We start from the raw sequence: 20255 nt of genomic DNA, 5'->3' as shown, positions 1-20255 counted from the left end.
CTCACGCTGTCTCTCTCTCTCTCTCTCTCTCTTAGAAATAAATAAAACATTAAAAAATTTAAAAAAAAAACATTTTTTAAAAGGTTATTTTATTTTGAGAGAGAGAGAGAGAGAGAGAGAGAATGAATCCTAAGCAGGCTCAATGCGGGGCTCAAACTCACAAACCACAAGATCATGACCTGAGCCAAAATCAAGAGTCGGATGCTTAACTGACTGAGCCACCCAGATGCCCCAAAGTTTTGATCAGAGATTTGCAATTCTCAAAAGGTTGTTTGTAATAATTTCATGAGCTTGTCTCTAACAGTTTTCTTTTAAAACATTTTCTTCTGCGAATAATATTTGCAACTGTATAAAAGTTACAAAATCCAAATAAGCAAAAAGGAAAAGAATCTGATATTTTGTAAGTATAAAAATCTGTCAGTCAGCTCAGAGGCCAGGCATAGGTCTATAAAACTTTAAAACACTGTAGAAACACTTTATCTTTTTATGGATACTGTCTTTTTAAGGAGATGGTTTTAGAACTTTTGCTTCAAAACCGCTTTTATTTTTATGAGGCTCTTACAATCTTATTGTCGAAGGGGTTCCAAATTTCCCTCCTTGAATTTGCTCACACGATGCATAGCACGTGCACACACACGTGCATGTGCACACACCCACAGCACACAGCATCTCTCAGCCTATCCCCTGTTGGACGCCTACCACTCCTGGTCTGGTTGGAACCTTGGGAATGGGGGTGAGGGTGGGGGTGGGGAGCAGCAGCTCCACTTCTCTTTTCAGCCTCCTAGGTTAGAGAGGTTAAAAAACAAAACAAAACAAAAAAACCCTACGATGACAGGATTATAATGGTTCACACTGCTCAGAGACTTGCCATACTCCCCATTTGCCTTCTCTTCAACAAAAGACCACAAAATCAAGCCCCCTGCAAAGCCCTAGGTCCATCCCAGTGTGTCATTGGAATGTCTTGGCGCATATACTTTTCTGAGACGAAACTACTGGTCCTTTTATCAGGAAGGCCCTGATGGAGCGGTGGAGGGGATATAGTCTCAGAGTGTGGCCCCCTCCGGAGCCTGGATCCTATGTGTATTCCATGAAATTTGTCCTCCTGGGAATTTACTTTGAGCTGCGATGAGGGTGCAGCCTGTTAGGCAAGTTAATGGTACGAATGAGGTGGTTGAGAGGGCTGTTTAGACTAGCTGGAGAAGTGTTTTGGAAGGACTTAGCCTGTTTATCCTCGCCAGTAGATCCCGCAGTTTCTGTGGGTATTCTTCGTAGCTATTGATCAAAGCCAACCCGGTCCCAGCTCTGCTACTGAACATCTCACATCCCTATATGCTGTTTTACAATTTCTCTTTTGGTCCAGAATAAGGAAGTTTTCTTATCTTTTCTTCACGCACCAGCATGAAGTTAAGATACGGTTTCTTTTATTCTGTATTGGTAATATACAAAAGGTAATGAAGAGCAAAATTCCCCTCAAATAGGAAGAGTTGCCAATTTTTCTGACTTGCCTATCGTTTTGTCCCTGACCCTAAATATAGTAATTAGCTGATTGCAAATTGCATCAATCAGGTTGTACTACAATTAAATTGGGTGTTGAATTGGCCTTTACACATTAATCTGTCAATATTCTTTCAGGGATTGGCAGAACGGCTTGGAAAGGAAGCTGTTTCTGTTACCTGCACTGTACTCCTAATTATCACAGTTCTCTGAAGCTTCAACTTCAGAAATGTATAGAAGAAAAATATTTCCCTTGATAAATGGAGCCTTGCTTTATTCAAGTGGTGGAAGTTTAGAGCAAAATACTTAAAGGTTTACTATAATGGTCTGAAAGCAAACTATTTTTTTTCCAGGTGATATTGAATTAAAAACTCCATCCATTTTCTGCCCGTGCAAGGCAGTGCAATTCCCAGGAAATTGATTTTTTTTTCAGGGCTTACTATGGCTTTTCCCAAGCTTTAGCTATATGGAAAATAACACTTTTATTGAATCCATTTAGTGAATAAAGTTGGCAGTTAATTTTTAAGCAACTGGACCACTGTGTAGAAAATTGCTGAATGCATCAAATATAATCTGACTAGTCTCAAAGTCATTTGATAAATAATTTAGGGAGTTCTTTACAACTCTAAAACATTATTTTGTGGGCACTAGAATAATTGACTACTATTTATGATACAAATGAGAGTAGTCTTTATGGTGTAGTAGTTTTACGGAACCTGAGAAAATGCGCATGCTGTTTAACATATTAAATGATGAAAATGACTTGACTTTATAAGAACCACATTATTATATGTTTTCCCTTTATGCATTTCAATATCTGTCTCTGTGTGCATTTTTAAGGGCACTGACTGGGTGGCTTTCCATTAGCATAATACCGCTTCTACCCAGTTACCGCTGTATACTAATTTATTGTTTCCAGAGGAAAGCTGTATCTACTCTAGGAAAATCATTAACATTATTCAGTTAGTTTGTTTAATGTTAACTGTGGGGTCACCTGAGGAATTTTCAGGAGCTGATTTATTTACAGATTGTGCATTAGATTACTGGGTATGTGTCTCTGTGCGTGTGTGTTGTCTTCCTAAGTTTGATTTGGGTTATGTGCACTGCTGTTTGGCATTGGTTATGTGTAGTGCTGGAGACTGTGTTCTTATCAGTATCTCTGACCTGACCCTTTTGAGCTATGTTATATCATTCCATTTTGACACCTTTTATCAAACTTTAATGAAATGACCCAGGCAAACAAATTGTCATTAAACTTTCCATCACTTTGTCCCTTGGTATCGTCTTTTATAAATTGGACAGCAAATGTTGTATTGATCTTCTCGTTCTTGCAGCTGAACTTGAAATGACCCAGACTGCTTGTTGTTTATGGCCCAGAGTTGCTTTTCCTTGACATTTCCATCCACAGCATGACACCTTTTTTGTTTTTCTTTCTTTCTCGTGGAGATGAATGAACAAGACATACGGTATCGAGACACTCTTGGTCATGGCAACGGAGGCACAGTCTACAAGTGAGTAGTCGATTTTGTTTAAACTTTCTATCCACTTTTGCCAAATGTGAGTATCCAAGTTCTCCGTGGCAAAGATTTTAAAATGACCACCGGCACTTAGGTTTTATTTCCACTTTCGACTCCAAGCTTCTGCAAGGCATCTATTTTCTCAGGAATTGCTTGGAAAAGTGCATTTATATTGCCTTTTTAATATTTCTCAGTCTGCATCTCTCCTGGGTGAGCAGTTAATAGTCCACCATTAGCAAGGTACAACCTTTAACTGGCCTGAAGTTTAATGCATTTTTTTCTTTTGCTCTTTAACACCATTTTTTTTTAAACTTGCTAGCACCCTGTACTAGTCCCCTGCCTTTTTACAACTGTACCCAGTGGAAGACAAACCTTATAAATACCATTGCTTTGCCCTGTGTCGACACTGTAAGTTATTAAAAAGCCTTCTTCCTGTTGTATTTCCTTCTCTCCCTAGTCCCCTGAGAGAATTTCTACACATTGAAGAATATGTTAAGTTATAAAATTCTCCCAAATTCCAGTAGCAGTGATCTTACCCTAAAGGAGTGTTCATTTTCATATTAAAAAATGCTAACCATAAAAAATAGTTCTCTCGACAGGGAAGTCTTTCTCATGCAGTAGTGCAAAGTTTAAACTACATAATGTAATATCTGGTACTTAATAGTCTGCAATGGTGTATGAAAAATATTCCACTAGGAATTAAAAAATCCATACTCTGTAAGAAAGCCCTGAGGGAGTAATAAAGCTTTCCTCCAGAGAGCTGTTTTCCATATATACACTAACTCTGTATCACATTATGATTGTGTTTTTACCTTAGATGTTTTAACATTGATATTAATATATATTTTCAAAGTTGTGGAATAATTATAATTGGTTATTAATGTTGCTAGAATTTTAAGTGTTTGCTAACCATGTGACTATAGCTACAAATTTCCCTATTGCCTTATGACCCGAAGGGTCACATCTTAAAATCCCAGAACACCCTCCACATTGGGATGCAGCCTCAGCGTAGTATTGGGTTTCTCTGGGTTAGAGGCTTCTTCCAAGTCATCTGACCCATTCGCCCACTCAGGGCTTCAGTCTTCTCTCTACAGGTGGAGCCAGGATGGGAGTCCATTCCCCTGAATCTAGTCCTTTAAGAACTTATGTTCATGTATTTGGATCCTTTTTTCCTACAGACGACTGGGTACTGTGAATAGTTGGTCTGCAAGTTAAGTGCTTCCACTGTGATAATTCAGAGAATTAAATAATAGCGCAGCCCTTACGTGATCCTGAGGCCATGCCCTTCAGATGTCTGATGCCCACCTCCTGTGTGTGACGAGTTTGAGACACTCTTGTCCTCCCCTGGATCGTACTGACCTTCCCTCCCGAGCAGCCCTCAGTGCTGCATAAATAGCATCTCTTCATCTTACTCTTATCTGACTGGAGTTTTTACCCTGTTCTGAAGCTTCTTGGGTTTAGATGCCCTTAGAAAGGAAAGGAGAAGGAACCTGCGTGCCCTGATTTGCTTCTCTTAAGTTCCCTGTAGGGAGCACTTTTCAAAACCTCAACCTTTTTTATTAGTGCTTTTTTTTTTTTTTTTTGCTGATAGCCAGATATAGTAAAACAGGAAGGATTTCTAGCAAATCTTCAACTCTTTGGGTTCCTTTTATTGGCTTCAAATGGAATCCAAAATCATTTCTTTAGACTCCTAACCTATTTATTTGTTCTGTTTAACCAGATGTTGAATGCTCAGGCATGTTTGTATTTTTAAATTGAAGCCCTGTTCTGAATTTATTGTCCTGGTTTATTCCAGAAGGGGGGGAAACATAAGACTACCAAACTCCAGCAAGTGATTTTTATTAGAAATAATATTCCAGATGTTAACATTTTAATCTTTTCTTTTGCAACTAGTAACCTGTACTAGCAGATAGGGGAGAGGGATGCAGGGAAATGGAAATAACCTGCCCATCTACAAGGAAAAATTACAATATAGAGTCATGCTAATGTGTTATTATTTTTTTAATTATGGCAAGAAACATAAAATTTAGTGTCGTAACCATTGTTAAGTCTCCAGTAGTTCAGTGGCATTAGGCACATTCATACTGTTGTGCAGTCATCAACGCCATCCATCCCAGAACTGCTTTCATCTTGCAAACCTGAAACCTGTACCCATTACACAGTAACTCCTTGTTTGCCTTGTTAATGTTTTCAGCCAGGAAGCATGGCCACAAGATCTCCTTTTATTAGAAGAACTAGTAAAAGAACACATTATCTTTTTTTTTTGTAATGTATATTTTTGAGAGAGAGGCCGAGCATGAAACGGGGAGGGGCAGAACGAGAGGGAGACACAGAATCAAGAGCAGCTGACATCTGCTGATAGCTCAGAGCCCGATGTGGTCCATGAGATCATGACCTGAGCCAAAGTCTGACACTTAGCTGACTGAGCCACCCAGACGCCCCCAGAACACATTATCTTACACCTCCTTAGCACATTCTGTGCCTGCTGGAATGCTACGTTAATATCAACAACTTATCCTGAGTTCACTTATCTACTGTTGCTAGTGCTCAATATGTGTGTCTTGTAATATGTGTTTTTAATGTTTATTTAGTTTTGAGAGAGAGAGTTGGAGAGGGGCAGAAAGAGAGGGGAGACAGAGGATCTGAGGCAGGCACTCCGCTGACAGCAGAGAGCTTGATTTGGGGCTCAAACTCATGAGCTGCGAGGTCATGACCTGAGCAGAAGTTGGACACTTTACTGACTGAGCCACCGAGGGGCCCCAGATTTAATGATTTTTTTTTTTAATGTTTTATCTTATTTTTGAGAGAGAGACCAGAGAGAGAGGGAGACATAGAATCTGAAGTAGGCTCCGAGCTGTCAGCACAGCACCCAAAGCGGGGCTAGAACCCACGACCCACAAGAGCATGACCCAAGCTGAAGTCAGACACTTAACCGACTGAACCCCTCCCCTGAATTTAATATATTTTTGACAGTGGTTGTTTATGGAGGGTGAATGACAGTAACATGATCATTTTAGTGCTTTATTTTAAACACTTATATTTCTCTACAAAGAAGATATCCCATTTATCTTATAGCTTAGGTGATTCTTAAGAGAACGTAAAGGTACCAAACTGCATAACCACTTGTTATTGATCATTGGTCTTTATTTCTGCCTGGGCTTCAAAGTATTGTTCTTATATCCCTGGCTTTTAGTTCGTGACAAAGAAATAGTGTAATTGTCAAGAAATGAGAATCTACTTTACTAAAATCTCTGTAAAACTGTTTGATGTATTATGATTGACTTTCTCCTACACTAAGTTTACCTTAATGGTGTTGACTATAAAAATTGTGATTTTTCAAACAAAATGATTACATTACAGGCTATGCTACATAAACTAGATGAAGAAAATATTGGAAAATCCACTCATTGGTAACAAAACTGCCTAATGGGCCTATTTAATTTTTTTTTCTTATAAAGTATAATAAAGCTAATAAATGCAAAGCAAAAGTTTAATATTTCTTTCTTATTTGCTCCACTGATGGGATGTATTTCAAGGGATATGATGGTGTGTGTAACTACAATATATATTGTTTAATAGTTGGTCACATTTTTTCCTTCTAAGTCTGTATGTTCCCCCCAGTTCTACAGTGTGAAATTCTGGGCCCAGACATTTGAACCAAGTGGTATTATGGGTGCTGTGCATAGTCCTCTGCTGAATTATTCTCTGTGTTATGATCATGACTTAGGTAATTTTAAGTTGGTATTTCTTGGATTACTAATTGGGGTGAAATGGATTATAAAGGAAATATCTTAGACGAAAGTAGAGTTTATGCCTAGGAAGAAGAATAATTTAGGAAAAGAAAATGAATGTACTTTCATTATTGCTCCATTTCCCAAAATGTTACATGTTGCTCCAACCCCTCCCTACCCAAATTTAAGAAAGATGTATATCCTCTTCCTGTCTATGAGATTCACAGTGAATTTTGAAAACTTTCTGAGAAAGTAGAGAACCGTATGTGTTATATACAGTAAGTGTACCCTGCATCTGCCACTAAGTAGCTGTGTGACTGGGGAAGAGTTACATAACGTCTTCTGCCTCACTTTCTCCCTGTGTAAAATGTGGGTAATGACCTCGAATAAGGTTGTTGTGAAGTTAAATGAGATGTTCCAAAGAAAAGGCTTAGCACTACGACTGAGTAACTGTTAGCTAACTGGCAATGGTAGTACTAAATAATAGAAAAATTGTTGAGCCCTGTGCTTCCTGTGCTTACTTGACCACAGGGCTCTTATTTTGAGGAACATCTACAGACATCTCACAGATGTTTAATCCTGTTAGAGTTGCGTTTAATTTACTTTGAGAAATTCTGCATTATATTATGATATATAGTATACTTCTGCGTCTCCCGCTATTCTCTAGTTGTCTCATGAATATGACTTATTATACCTTACATACAATGATTTTTTAGAAGTTTCAGAGTGTTTTCTCTTTCATCATTGTCTGTTCCCAGCCTGCCCTAGGTCAGCCAGTAAATGTTAATAAGCCCATTTGACCACCGGAAAAAGCTAGGACTCCCAGACCTGTGGCCATTCAGTGGCAAAGCCAGAATTCTGTCATCTCTCCTCTTCACTCTGTGTTTTTCCCCCAGGCAGTGTTGTTTCTCAAGGTCACGCAGAGTCCATTGTGTTTCCCTGTATTTTCTAGTGTACTCCACACAGTCTTAAGGATAGAATAGATGCTTATACATGTTGGCTAAAATGAGAATGAGGCAAATGGGTTTTGTTTTTTCCAAACAGGTTTTAGTAAGGCCCTTTAATTGGATTCTCCCCATACCTAGCTAGTTTTAGAGCCTGCATACTTGTTTTAGAACACTCACCTGGAAGAATAGGAATTTCTAAACTAAGGGCATATATTTGAATGATAAATTAACCCAACATACTACGTACTGTCCTCTTTTTTGGATAGTCTGTCACATTGCAATGAAAGTAATTAACAGTCCCACTTACTTTGGAAACATTGTACGCAAATGAAGGCCAGTCACTCAGGTTTTTTGCTCCCTCAGGGCATTGTTTGATGGAGTCACTTAAGCTTTGGGTCCAGAAATAAAGTAATATTTAACTCTTAGGACTTAAGTCTTGCTAATAAGTCATTTAGCCAACCAGCAGTTAGGGATCATCCTTTATTTTTTCCTTTCCAAAAAGATTATCAGCTTTTTGGTCACATATATAGGTGTTTGAAAACAGTAATGAAATTTCCACCTCCAGTTACTTCCTATAGTACATTAAGGGTCTAACCTGAATTTTGGGTGGGATTTTCTCAGTGATATAATGGGTAGCATGTAAACTGCCTACGTTGTGTTTTAAGATTGAATATATACCAATATATAAGAATTAATTTGACTATATCGAGAGACAGGAAGAGGGAAGGGATGATAATTCTCAAAGGTGCTGGTCTGTCCTCTCTTTTGTCTTATCCATTTATGAGACATTTGTTGGGTAGTAGTGTAAGGATGGTCCTTGGAGAGAGTAACTGAGATCACATCAACTATTAAGTTGTATTCTGTCTGTTATTTGGCTGTAGAGGCCAAGTAAAACATTACGTTTATGTTTTTGGAGCTGGAATTAGATCAGTTCATTACGGTAACATGTATTAATGAAAATTAGAAGCTTTTGGTGGTCAGTTATGTAAAATGAGAAAACACATGAATTGCTGTCTAATTAAATGCTGTTTAGTAAACCAAACATGTCAAAACATGGGATTCCTGAGAGGAAAACATAATAAAAAGGAGTCCTTGAAGAAAATGTTGGGAGCCCCAGAGTACCCAGAAAGCTCTCACTTCTGTTTCACTGGCCACCCTGAAGGTGCCAAACCACATCAGCAGTAGGTCTGACCCCAGCTTCTCTACCGACTGCACCAGTGACCCCGCTCCTTTATATTTTTTCCCTGAGGTACATCTTGTAAATTAAGAGTAGTTTTTAAGTGGTTTTGATATTGACCCAAGAGCTAGGGTGATTGTTTGATTTATTTTAACTTTGAATTTCTAATCAAATGAAGAGCCTTTTTTCCTTGCAGCCAAGATCATATTTTCAACAGGCAAACAAGATATCATCTTAATGCAAAATTAAATACTTGTATGTGGCTGGATTGTGTTAAAGTATCATGTGACAAACAAGGATATTAATATTTCCAGAAAATCAATGAGTGTTTGTCAAATAATATTAATTATGTATGTTTCCCTCTCTCCCTCTCTCAGCACTTACTGTTATAGGTTGGTGTCATACAATAATGTGTATTGTATTGATGAGACTCTAAAGAATGAACCTAAGCTTGTGATTCTCTACACCTTTCCCACCTTTACTTCCCCCACTCCTTGTTCACACATGCTCATATCCATTATGGCAATGATGGATTATTGGCATCCGACCAACATGACAGGATGTTACAGGTCGCTGAGCAGAGATTTTCAGACTCTGTTTCCACCCGAATTAACTATTATTGAAATAGTTTATTGAGATTGAAGTATTGATCACTTCTGCTAACCTTGGCTTAAGGGAAGGAAAAGGAGGCGGAGGTGTTCTTAAAAGACACTAAATTTAATTTTAAAAAATCTCATCTATTTAGCCTTTTCTTCTTCCTATTTTATAGCCCCTGTTGTTTTATTGCTTGGAAAAGGGTATCTTGGCTTTATTTTTATGACAGTATAATTATACTTCAGAAATGCACTTGATTACTATGGGTAACAAAATTGTTCTAGTATATTGGTTTGGCCAATATTGCTATACAAACAACTTTTCAGTCAATTGAGTCTGGTAAAAATCAATACATTATGGTAATATTTCAAGTAAGAATTTGCTGAATCTAAGTATTTCAACACCATCTCCTTTCAGGGAAAAAATAGTTTTAAAGTGGCAGGACTTCTTTCTGCTATTTTATTTTCGTAAAAATGCTTACTTTATAAAGAAATTTAAAGGCCCCAAGCAGAAGTGATTGTGAAGAGATATACATGAGCACACATGTTTTTATAGGGTGCAGGAGATCTAGTTTTCCTTTGGAATCTAGTCTCTGGCTGCATTAGGAGTGGACAGCATCTGGGTTTGACTTCATCATGTAGCATGCCACTTGGGGACTGACGTGTCTACTTCTGGGTACTGAGTTTTCACACAGAGACATGGACAGTTCAGAGACCACCCAGAGAAGCATGGGGAGAATAACAAGGAGGTCCCAGGAATTGGGCCTCTCCAGTTCTCCTTTACACATTCGCCAAACAGTCTCATTGTGAGTGCCTGCTGTGTGGATGGCACCCTGCCGGCTGTTGGGGATGGACCTGGCTCTCTTGGACTGTGTCCAGATAGATGAAGTAAGGATGGGACTTCCCACTCTAGGGCGCATGTCTGTATGTGTAGTACGCGGGCCCTGGGTTGGGGCCTGAGGAAGGGATGGTGAGTTTTAGCCCTTTCCTTGGGAAGAGCCAGTAAAGGCCTCATGGAAGAACTGATATTTGAGTTGAGAAGTGGTTGAAGGAATTGGCCAGAGTTTATCTGAAGATGAGAAGATTAAGGGTCTCCATGACTTCTTAAAAAGTCAGAAAATCATTCCTGTCGCCAGAAGAACAGGTTTGTTCTGTGTGCTTCTGAAGGCTAGACTTAGACTGCTCTTCGAGAGTGTCTCTCGACAGCCTGCCTTCAGTTAGAGTGAGTGATACGCTCTTCCTCACGTTCTTCCCACGGGATGGTCCTCCCTGGAGGAGAACTGTGTCCAGTCAGTCCGGGTGGGCATCCTCAGGGCCAGGCGCTGCATCTCACCTACTGTAGCAACTGGGACGGCAATTCAGGAATTAACCTGCAGAGGCAGGTTCTTCACAGGCTGAGGAGGCACACAGAGTGTTGTCTCTTAGGCACAACAGCATGGCTGGTGCTCAGAACCACTGAGAAAAGAATTCTCACTTAGACCTGGTTATGTTGACTGCAGAGGTCACTCCTGAGGCTGATGTTCCAGAATTAATTCAGCATCCAGCTACTGTAAAAATATTATGTCACATTTTACTTGGTTTTGTTCTTTAAAATTTTATCTTGTTTATTCATTGAGTAAATACAGTCGACCCTTGAACAACACAGGTTTGAATTGCATGGACCCACTTATATGTGGATTTTTTTCAGCAAACACAGTATAGCACTATAAATGTATTTTCTCTTATGATTTTCTTAATAACATTTTCTTTTTACAGTATATATTTGTGATGTACAAAATGTGTTCATCGACTTTATGTTATCCATGAGGCTTCCAGTGAATAGTAGGCTGTCAGTAGTTAAGTTTTTCTTTTTTTCTCTGTTTTTATTAAGCCTCTTTGGTTTTTGGGTTTTTTTTTTCAGTAGTTAAGTTTTTAGGGAGTCAAAAGTTACGTGCCGATTTTCGACTATACGGCAGCCGTTGCCCCAACCCCCATCTGGTTCTGGGGTCTGCTGTTCTTATCGTCACTCTATGCCAAGGATGTGTATTTGTGATCTAGTAGTCAATAAGACTGGTTCCCTAAGCTCCTGGAATTCACACTAGTGGGGCAAACAGACAGTAATCAAGGAAATAAATACTGAAGTAAGATGATACCAGATATCAGACCTTGCAAGTGCTGTAAAGAATGTAAAATAGTTGCTCAGCAAGGCTTCTCTGAAGACGTGATATTTGAGCTCATACCTAAAGGACATCAAGGAGCCAGTCATGGGAAGCCCTGGGAGAAGAACCTTCCAGGCAGAAGGAACCACTCTGGCAAAAGCCTGAAGATGGGCAGCACCGTATTGTGTCCAGGCCAGTGTGGCTATAACAGACTGAGCCCGGGGGAGAGCAGAGAGATGGGCAGAGGCCTCATCATGCTGGATCTGTCAGACCTTGCTGAGTCCTTCCTAAGAAGGTTACCCCCTTTTCAGCAGTGAGAAAGATACAGCTTACAGGAATTAAGGGGCATGCCCAAGGTTCAAATCAAGATTAGAACTCAGTATCAAAGCATTGAGTCATACACGTTAAATAGGTACAAGTATTAGAAAACCAGGACTCAGGTGTTCTGATGCTTAGATCAGTACTTGGGACCGCTACTCAAGCCAGGGTTTTCTATTTGACATTCCCTCTCTGGGTTTCCTCATCTTTAACCAAAAGTAATTTTGGATATAAGATATAAAAAAATTTTTTTATGTCTGTTTATTTCTGAGAGACAGAGAGAGACAGGGCATGAGCAGGGAAGGGGCAGAAAGAGAGGGAGACACAGAATCCCAAGCAGGCTCCAGGCTCTGAGCTGTCAGCACAGAGCCCGAAGTGGGCCTTGAACCCACACTGCAAGATCATGACCTGAGCTGAAATGAGACACTTAACTGACTCAGCCACCCAGGTGCCCCAAGATATAAATATATAATTCTGAAAGTCAGTATTGTACCATCTCTAGTTAATTTTAGAAGCTTTTTAATAGACGTGAAAACAACCATTTCTTGGCAGACAGTTATTGCAACATCTTGTTATTTTATCTTTTGGGTCTCTTTCCTTATCAAAAACTTAGAATTTAATAATTAAATCCCTAGATTAATTAGATGGTTATGCTCGTTGAAGTGGTGTATTTCTTAACTTGTAAGACAGATTAAATTTTTTTCTTTTCTTTTTTTTTAGGTATTTTACAATCTCCACTGTATTAGAAAAATGTAGTCTCTTGGTTGGCATATAGCACAAGCAAATATTTGTATACAGTAGCATCTAGGGTATTACTTAAATTGCTTTTTTGGAAAATAATTCACTGGGAAGTCCAAAAGGCATTTAGTGTGTATAACTTTCTGCCACAGTTTTTTGTTTTTTTTTTTCCATTGCTCTATCATCGGTTGCCTAGATATAAGAGACCATGTTTCTGTTAAATTGCCACCTTACTGGAGTGAAATATGTTTCGGTACGGATTTGTGCACCACCACTAAACTGGAGGAGCAGATGATGAAATTAAAGGGGAACTAGCGATAGATACTTAGGTTGTGGGAATTAAGCATAAAATTTCTTTAAACATTGTAATTTGTTTTTCAAGTGTGACTTTGTATTCTTGTATCCTCTTGACCGTAAAATTTCCATACTTTTCCTGGTCAGCATTACAAACGAAAGAAAAAGAATGTTCAATATTATTGCTAAAAAGTAGAGTTCATGGTTTTTTGTTTGGTGAATTCAAATAACGAAGTGAAAAATGTTCAGACAAAATTAGAACTTGCTTTAGGGCACAATCAATATGGCATTTTAACAAGCTTAGTGTATTTGGAAAATACATACTGTATAAGGTTCTCAAACATTCTGATTCTGTTACGACTGCTAACTATAGCAGCAAATGTAACAATATGCTTAGTCAATAAACATAAAACTCTGATTAAACCATAATTAAATTTTTAGAAAAGTTATCTAAAAACTATGAGTAAAATATATTTTTACATTGTCTCAGCAACAAAATGTATAGCCAGTGAAACTTTAGAGTGGCAGAGAAAAGCGCATATGGGATTAAATTACAGAATGAATTTTTACCACAAACACATGTACGAAGTTAAGTTTCTGTACACCATTTATTTTCCCTTTTAACGTTTTTTGAAGGTAATTCCTAGTGAGTTGTGGCAGGTATGAGAGCTGGGGTAACTGACAATAAGGGCAAATGAGAAATTACCCTGGAGGCCCAAGGGGAAGGTTTCAAGGCCCTGCCTGCCTCCATTCTACCCAAAGCACAGGCAGTGCTCAGGGTCCTACTGGTCACATTTCTTCTTGTCCCCAGCAGCAAATGAAATATAGCTGGAGAGAGTGGGCATCCTTGTCCTTGTTTGACCCTGTGAAGAGACCGAAACCCCAAAGGTAGTGGATTTCCCTGAGGATTCAAACCAAGACAGGGATAGAACCACCACTGAAACTCATACTTTCTTTTATCCCTTCACAGTGCCTTTCCTGGCGCTGGTGAGTAATTACATTTGGTTCCGTGAGGAACTAAGTACGTGCAACCCTAAGAAGTTCTGTCGGCCTGTTCAACCAAATGTCCTACGGTTGTACTTTTTATTTCATTTTTATCTTTTGTATCAGGCACTTGTACCTGTTCAGGTGACCCATATGAACAAACACTGTCTTCTTTCTTCCCTCTTTCCCTAGAACTTGTTAGCTTGGAAGTAATGGTGATTAACCCATTGCGAAAAATGTTAATGCCTTCCAAAATGCGAGTCACTTCAGCATATGATTCTCCAGAAATTAGGTCTTTGGGTTTTTCCCTTGTCCGTGACTTTATGAGTGCTTCTGTGTGTGTGTTAAAATCATTTTTTGGGATCACCTGGGTGTTTCAGTCAGTTAAGCATCTGACTCTTGATCTCAACTCCAGTCATGATCTCACTGTTCATGAGTCCAAGCCCTGCATCATACTCTGTGCTGATAGCACAGAGCCTACATTGGATTCTCTCCCTCCCTCCATCCCTCTCTCTCTCACTGTCTCAAAAATAAATAAATGAACATTAAAAAAAAAAGTAGAGTGCCTAGGTGGCTCAGTCGGTTAAGTGACTCCTAATTTCAGCTCATGTTGAGCTTTACACAACAGTGTGGAGCCTGCTTGGGATTCTCTCTCTCCCTCTCTCTGCCCCTCCCCTGCTCACACTCTCTCTTTCTCTCAAAATAAATATTAAAAAAATGTTTAAATAAATAAATCATATTTGGAATCTTGTTGCTGTTTTGGGCTGATGGTCTTTATAAGGAGGTTGATTTTTCTCCTCCCACAGGGACTCCTCTTCCTTTATCTCCCCCTTTTAAAAAAAATTTTTTTTAACATTTATTTATTTTTGAGAGAGAGAGAGACAGAGTGCAAGTGGGGTAGTGGCAGAGAGAGAGGGAGACACAGAATCTGAAGGAGGCTCCAGGTTCTGAGCTGTCAGCACAGAGCTGAACATGGGGCTCAACCCCACGAACAGTGAGATCGTGACCTGAGCTGAAGTCGGACGCTCAACCTGCTGAGCCTCCCAGGCGCTCCATCCCTTTCTCTTCCCCTTAATCATTAAAGATATATGTGACATCTTTAAACCTTAGTCTTCGGAATGGAAGCAACACAATGTTGCTTCATGTTTGAAGAGCATGATCTAATACAGTTGATATATTTTTGGAAGCAGCTAGCTCAGAGTGTGGCCGAATTGAATTTGGGCTCCAAATGCTTTTTCTTCTTTTGTCCAAAATGTAGGTCCTCAACCCAGGCACAGCCGCGTGCAGGCAGATCACTCAGATCACTCAGATTCCTTCTTGTTGTGGGTTTAAAGATGACTGTCTGTAACAACTGTTTTAGCAACTGAGTGTTACTCAGTTTTTACATGAAAGGAAAAGTCCTTTCTGGCTTGTTTTGACCTAGTCATGATACTAGCCCGTTTCATGAAGTCTGGTACGCACAAAAGTGCACAAAATGAAGATAAAGTGCCTCTCTCCAGGCTGACAAAAGCCATTCCTTTGCAGAATGGTAGCTGCAGCGAAAGTAAATAAATGAATGGACAGCAATCACAGCCTAGTTGATGAAACTGTTCAATTAAAGCACAGGCATTTACATGGTGTAATTTCCCTAAATTGCCAATGAGCCCCTTTAGACACAACCAGTGTTCAAATTGATTTCAGCATTGATTTTGGCTGAAGCTGATAAATTTCTGCTTGTTAGTTAAAGTAATTTTGCAGAAGACTTTGTACTGCAGTATTGAAGTGTTCATTTAGCTGATGGTTAAAAGAGGAGTTATTTACAGAGGCCTCTACTGTTGTTCTGAGATGGGACAATTCCCCAATCATCTTTTACTTTTAATTTTTTAGGCTTCAGTATACCAATCAATAGGTGATTGAAACTGATTAAAACCTATCCAACCAGCTGCCTATGGCAGTTTAATTAGAAGCTGGATGATTCTTAAATTAAAGTTGTCTTGTTTTCATTGCATAGCCATCTTCCAGAAGAGTAAGAGACTAACAGTGCTGAAAACTTAAAGTCTCGCTCTGTTGAGGTATCTCACAAATGCTCGGTCACATGATAGCTCTTCCTAAGGCAACTCAAAAATGTATTCCAAGGCTTTGGCCTTTATAGAGATTACAAGTAATAATATACGTACTTGTCAGTCAAGGACTTTTGTTTTTCAGCCAAAGGGATGACCTGTAATGTAATGAGGTACGTGAAACAATGGCTATTGGTGATATAGATCTTATTTCATAAGCAAGAGGAACACTTGAGCTGAGTGGTTAAATTCTTCCATACAGGAGAAAACCAGCAGTCATATATTATGCATCTCTGTGCTAAAAACCATCAACTTTGAATTTGTATTTTTACTTTGTTTGGAGGTCTTGATTAAAAATCAATCTGCAGTAAAAAAAACCAAACAAATGTTACATAAGTTCATGTTGACTTTTCAACAACATTGTGGACAGGGTTATAGAAGAGAGATTTTTGCTTCGGAAAGATTCCCCATTCTCATTTTTCTCTAGTGTGGGACAATTTCTTGAGTTTTTAATGGAAATGGGTTAATATTTCTGTCATAGGGGACATATTACATCTGGTACTATAGGGAAGAAAGGAATAAATGGCTCACTCTTCAGAGGTGCATTTACTCTTTGACCCACTAGGGTCCTATTTAGTGTTCTAGGAGAGGTAATTTAGTAAATAGTACCCCAGTGGCCTGAAAAAGTTAATGCAACCCTGAAAAGTGAGTCATTCAATCGATTTTCCCTATTGCTTTTTAAAAATCAGCACGGACCATATCCAGGAACCTTGAAGACAGCTTGAGTTAGAGGACTTACAAGCAACCAGTTTACATTCACACAGGCTTACACGTTGGAGTTGGCTTCAAAGGACAGGAATCCACATCCCACAGCGGGGCTTGTCAGATCAGAATCTTAACCTTGTCAAGCTTTGGTTTTCTCACCTATAAAGTAAAAAATAATAAGAATAAGAAAGTTTTGTGCAAATCAGATAGCTTCTCTCTATAAAAATACAGACTATAAAAAAACCAATAGAACATTAGTAACTAGTTTATGGAGGTTTTCTGAAATAGCCATTTTTGTATCTGATTTTGGAAAGTGATTTATTGTTAGCTTTCTCCAAAGGGACCGGAAGCAGGTACCTCATTGTAATCAAATCATTTCAGGAGAGAAATTTCCCAGGTAGTTAATCCTCAGGGTATTCCTATTTTTCCCCACATGAATTGCCTAAATCCTCTGTTTCTCTCATTCTCATCATTCTGCTTTATATTTCGTGCCTCATCTGTTTTGTCCACATTTTTTCCAAACCTTTGATCAAGAGATCACTGTAACTGTAGCTTCCTTGATCTCCAAGGTATTTAGGCCATGTATTAAAAGACATTACTCTAGTTGATGTGGGGAGTGTTAAAGGCTTGAACCAGACCACATCAACTTATGGAAGAAATATGGAGGCAGTGGTGACAACATTAACTGAGGCAGGTATAGGAGCAAAAAGGGATATAATACCTGAGTAATTAGAAAGAATAAGAAATGACCGAATGTAGGGTCACAGTAGCTTTTCTCTGACTGGAACTCTTTCCAACCCTGCCAAGTTCCATATATCATAGGTTAGCAACTAGTACCCTATGGATGATCAGCATCTCGAAAGAGTTGTTAATATCTGTAACCTAATAACATGTTTGATTCGATTCTTAAAACAATCTGGGGGGTTGGTTCTATTGCTTACCCATAAATTATTTTACAATCAGTAGTCAAGCATTTGTAATAGGTTTTTAGGCAGAAGGAAGGTTGGCATAGACTGCTGTTTGAACTGGTACAGTTTACATAGAAAAGCTTCTTCTTACAACTGCTGTTTACTTTGAATTTCCTATTTTAACAGCTAGAGCCTGGCTAATGTGTTTATGTATTATGGAAGGCAACAACTGTCAGTGTTGATTTCCCTGAAATTATTTGATGTTTTTTTCCTGCGGATGGCTATTTTAGTATGTGACGTATTGGCAAAATCCACCCCCAAAGAAGTGTACCACGAGAAACAATCTCTCAAAGGATCAAGCAATCAAACAAAATTTTCATTAACTGAATCACAACCAATTTACATGTGGTTACTGAAAATGTGTCACTGAATTAAAAGACTGTATCCAGGGGTATTAGAAATTAGTCTCACAAGATAATAAAAGATTTTTGTTTATGTATTTATATATATGCTCACATACATTTATGTACTAGACCTTTATAAAGGCAAAGAACTGATTTTTACTTGTTTGCTATTGGCTTCAGAATCATTCAGCCTTACAGTCTTTTGGCATAATGTAATATAATCAATGCTCAGATTCCTTATTTTATTTTATTTTATTAAAAAGATTTTTTTTTTTAATTGAGAGAAACAGAGCACCAGTGGGGAGAGGGGCAGAGAGAGAGAATCCCAAGCAGGCTCCATGCTCAGCCGAAGCCCAACACAGGGCTTGGCTTGTTTCCACGACCATGAAATCGTGACCCGAGCCGACATCAAGAGTCGGGCACTTAACCAACTGTGCCACCCAGGTGCCCCAGACTTCTTCTTTTTAAAGAGGAGACTCAAAGGACATCTCCTCAGGTCACGTGTCTCCTTGTGGTGCCTTTAATCCTTTAAATTTATCACGTCCTGTCTTTTTTTTTTCTTTTGTGCCAAGGCTATAAAATCTTTGAGGTGGAAAAACTTCTGAGTTAGAAAAAGACTTCCATTTTTTATTCTAAATATGCATGCAAAGTTGCCCTTTTTTGGTGAATAAATGAAATATATAACAAGCAAGGAAACAGTATCTATAAGTGTGGAAACTGATTATCTTATATTGGATAAGATATATGATGTATGGAATTGGCCTTAACGGATACTAATTTTTTAAATAAAGAAATAGATTTAATAATTAAGTCTGAGGGGCACCTGGGTGGTTGTTAAGCTTCCCACTCTTGATTTTGGTTCAAGTCATGATTTTCCGGTTCGTGAGTTCAAGCCCTGCATTAGACTCTGCACTGACAGTGTGGAGCCTGCTTGGGATTTGGTCTCTTTGTCTCTCTCTCTCTCTCTCTCTCTCTCTCTCTCTCTCAATAAATAAACTTAAAAAAATAATAAATCTGAGTATGGCCAATTCTAACTTTTAATGCTGATGAGAATTAAGAGTTGCATAGATAATTAAAATGGATAACTAATTTTAAAAATCTCATTTTAGGCAGTGGTTTATCTCCTCCCAACCATACTTTTTGTCATAATGAATTAGATCTCAGGGAAGTTTCTCTTTCACCCTGTCCCCTTTACTCTGCCTTGCCTCTGATGCACATGTTGGACACCTCTGTGGCCTTTAAAGAATAGAGAAGCAGGGAATCCAGTATATCCCAGAAGCTTTGAAATCTTTGCTTGAAAAACAGAGAACGTGATTTTATTGTTTAGAAAAGCCATTACTATCTCCGAAATGAGCGAGTAGCAGCAAATGCATTTGTAACTTTTATTTATTTAAAATAGTCTGTGCTCACTTCCTTTCTTGCCTTGTACATATCCTGTGAGAGATCCAGGGAGCCGCATAGATAAACCTCACGTTCTCTCTTGGTTACCTAAATTAAGACCAGCCCTTTCTGATCACTGGTTACTTCTTAAGCTAAATCCTCACTATTGTTTTCACCGTTTTAGTGACTGGATTCTTTTCTTAGGTTTCCCATTCATTTGGAGAATTTTCCAATAATTGATAGCTCCCTATAAATAATTCACAGAGTAATTGTGTCCCTCTTTTCACTGACCTCTGCAGTATGTTATGTGAGAAGTAGACCCTGCATCAATGGTGTTCACTCCGCATGGTGTGTGAAAGGCGCGCCTCTCTCCTGCACGGGACAGGGGCAGTGCAGCTCTGGTTTGGCCATTGTGATTAAAAGTTATCATATATGCAGTTACTCTTGAGATCCTTGCTCCAAGGTGCAAAAAAAAAGAGGAAAGGTGTTTCCCTACTCATCTTAATGACCATTTTGCCAATGAATTAGCATTTCTAACATAATCAGTTTTACTGAACCTTGAAATATTTACAGTCATATCGTAGGCCAGCCCCTTGGTTCTGCAGTTACATCCTACCTCACGATCAGTAAAGAAGCACAGATACTCCCTGTTATAAACTGTTTTCTGCTCACAATTGAAAATAATTGGATTAGAGTGTGTATAGAAGTTGATGTGCGGAATAGTTGCCTACTTTAATTGTATGAGATCGTACAAGCTTTATAAGAAAATATATGATCAGCTCTAGGTTATTTATTTTATGAACAGGAGTCAGCTGGGATGATTCATAT

At 38.8% G+C, this 20255-nt stretch overlaps 1 protein-coding gene across 2 annotated transcripts in view; it reads left to right on the top strand.

Annotated features, from left to right (window-relative positions):
- MAP2K5 (mitogen-activated protein kinase kinase 5) overlaps positions 1 to 20255 on the top strand; it is a 269836-nt gene that overhangs the window by 52291 nt on the left and 197290 nt on the right. For both annotated transcript variants that reach the window (XM_039220044.1, XM_039220036.1), the window contains exon 8: positions 2941 to 3005. In XM_039220044.1, the coding sequence (XP_039075975.1) occupies positions 2941 to 3005 (65 nt within the window). The remainder of the gene's footprint in view (positions 1 to 2940; positions 3006 to 20255) is intronic.

The sequence above is a fragment of the Hyaena hyaena genome, unplaced genomic scaffold (genome assembly GCF_003009895.1).
Source record: "Hyaena hyaena isolate Hyena2069 unplaced genomic scaffold, ASM300989v1 scaffold_15, whole genome shotgun sequence".
Classification (NCBI taxonomy): Eukaryota; Metazoa; Chordata; class Mammalia; order Carnivora; family Hyaenidae; genus Hyaena; species Hyaena hyaena.
Note: the sequence above shows the minus strand (reverse complement) of the source record. Positions and strands in the feature narration are given on the sequence as shown.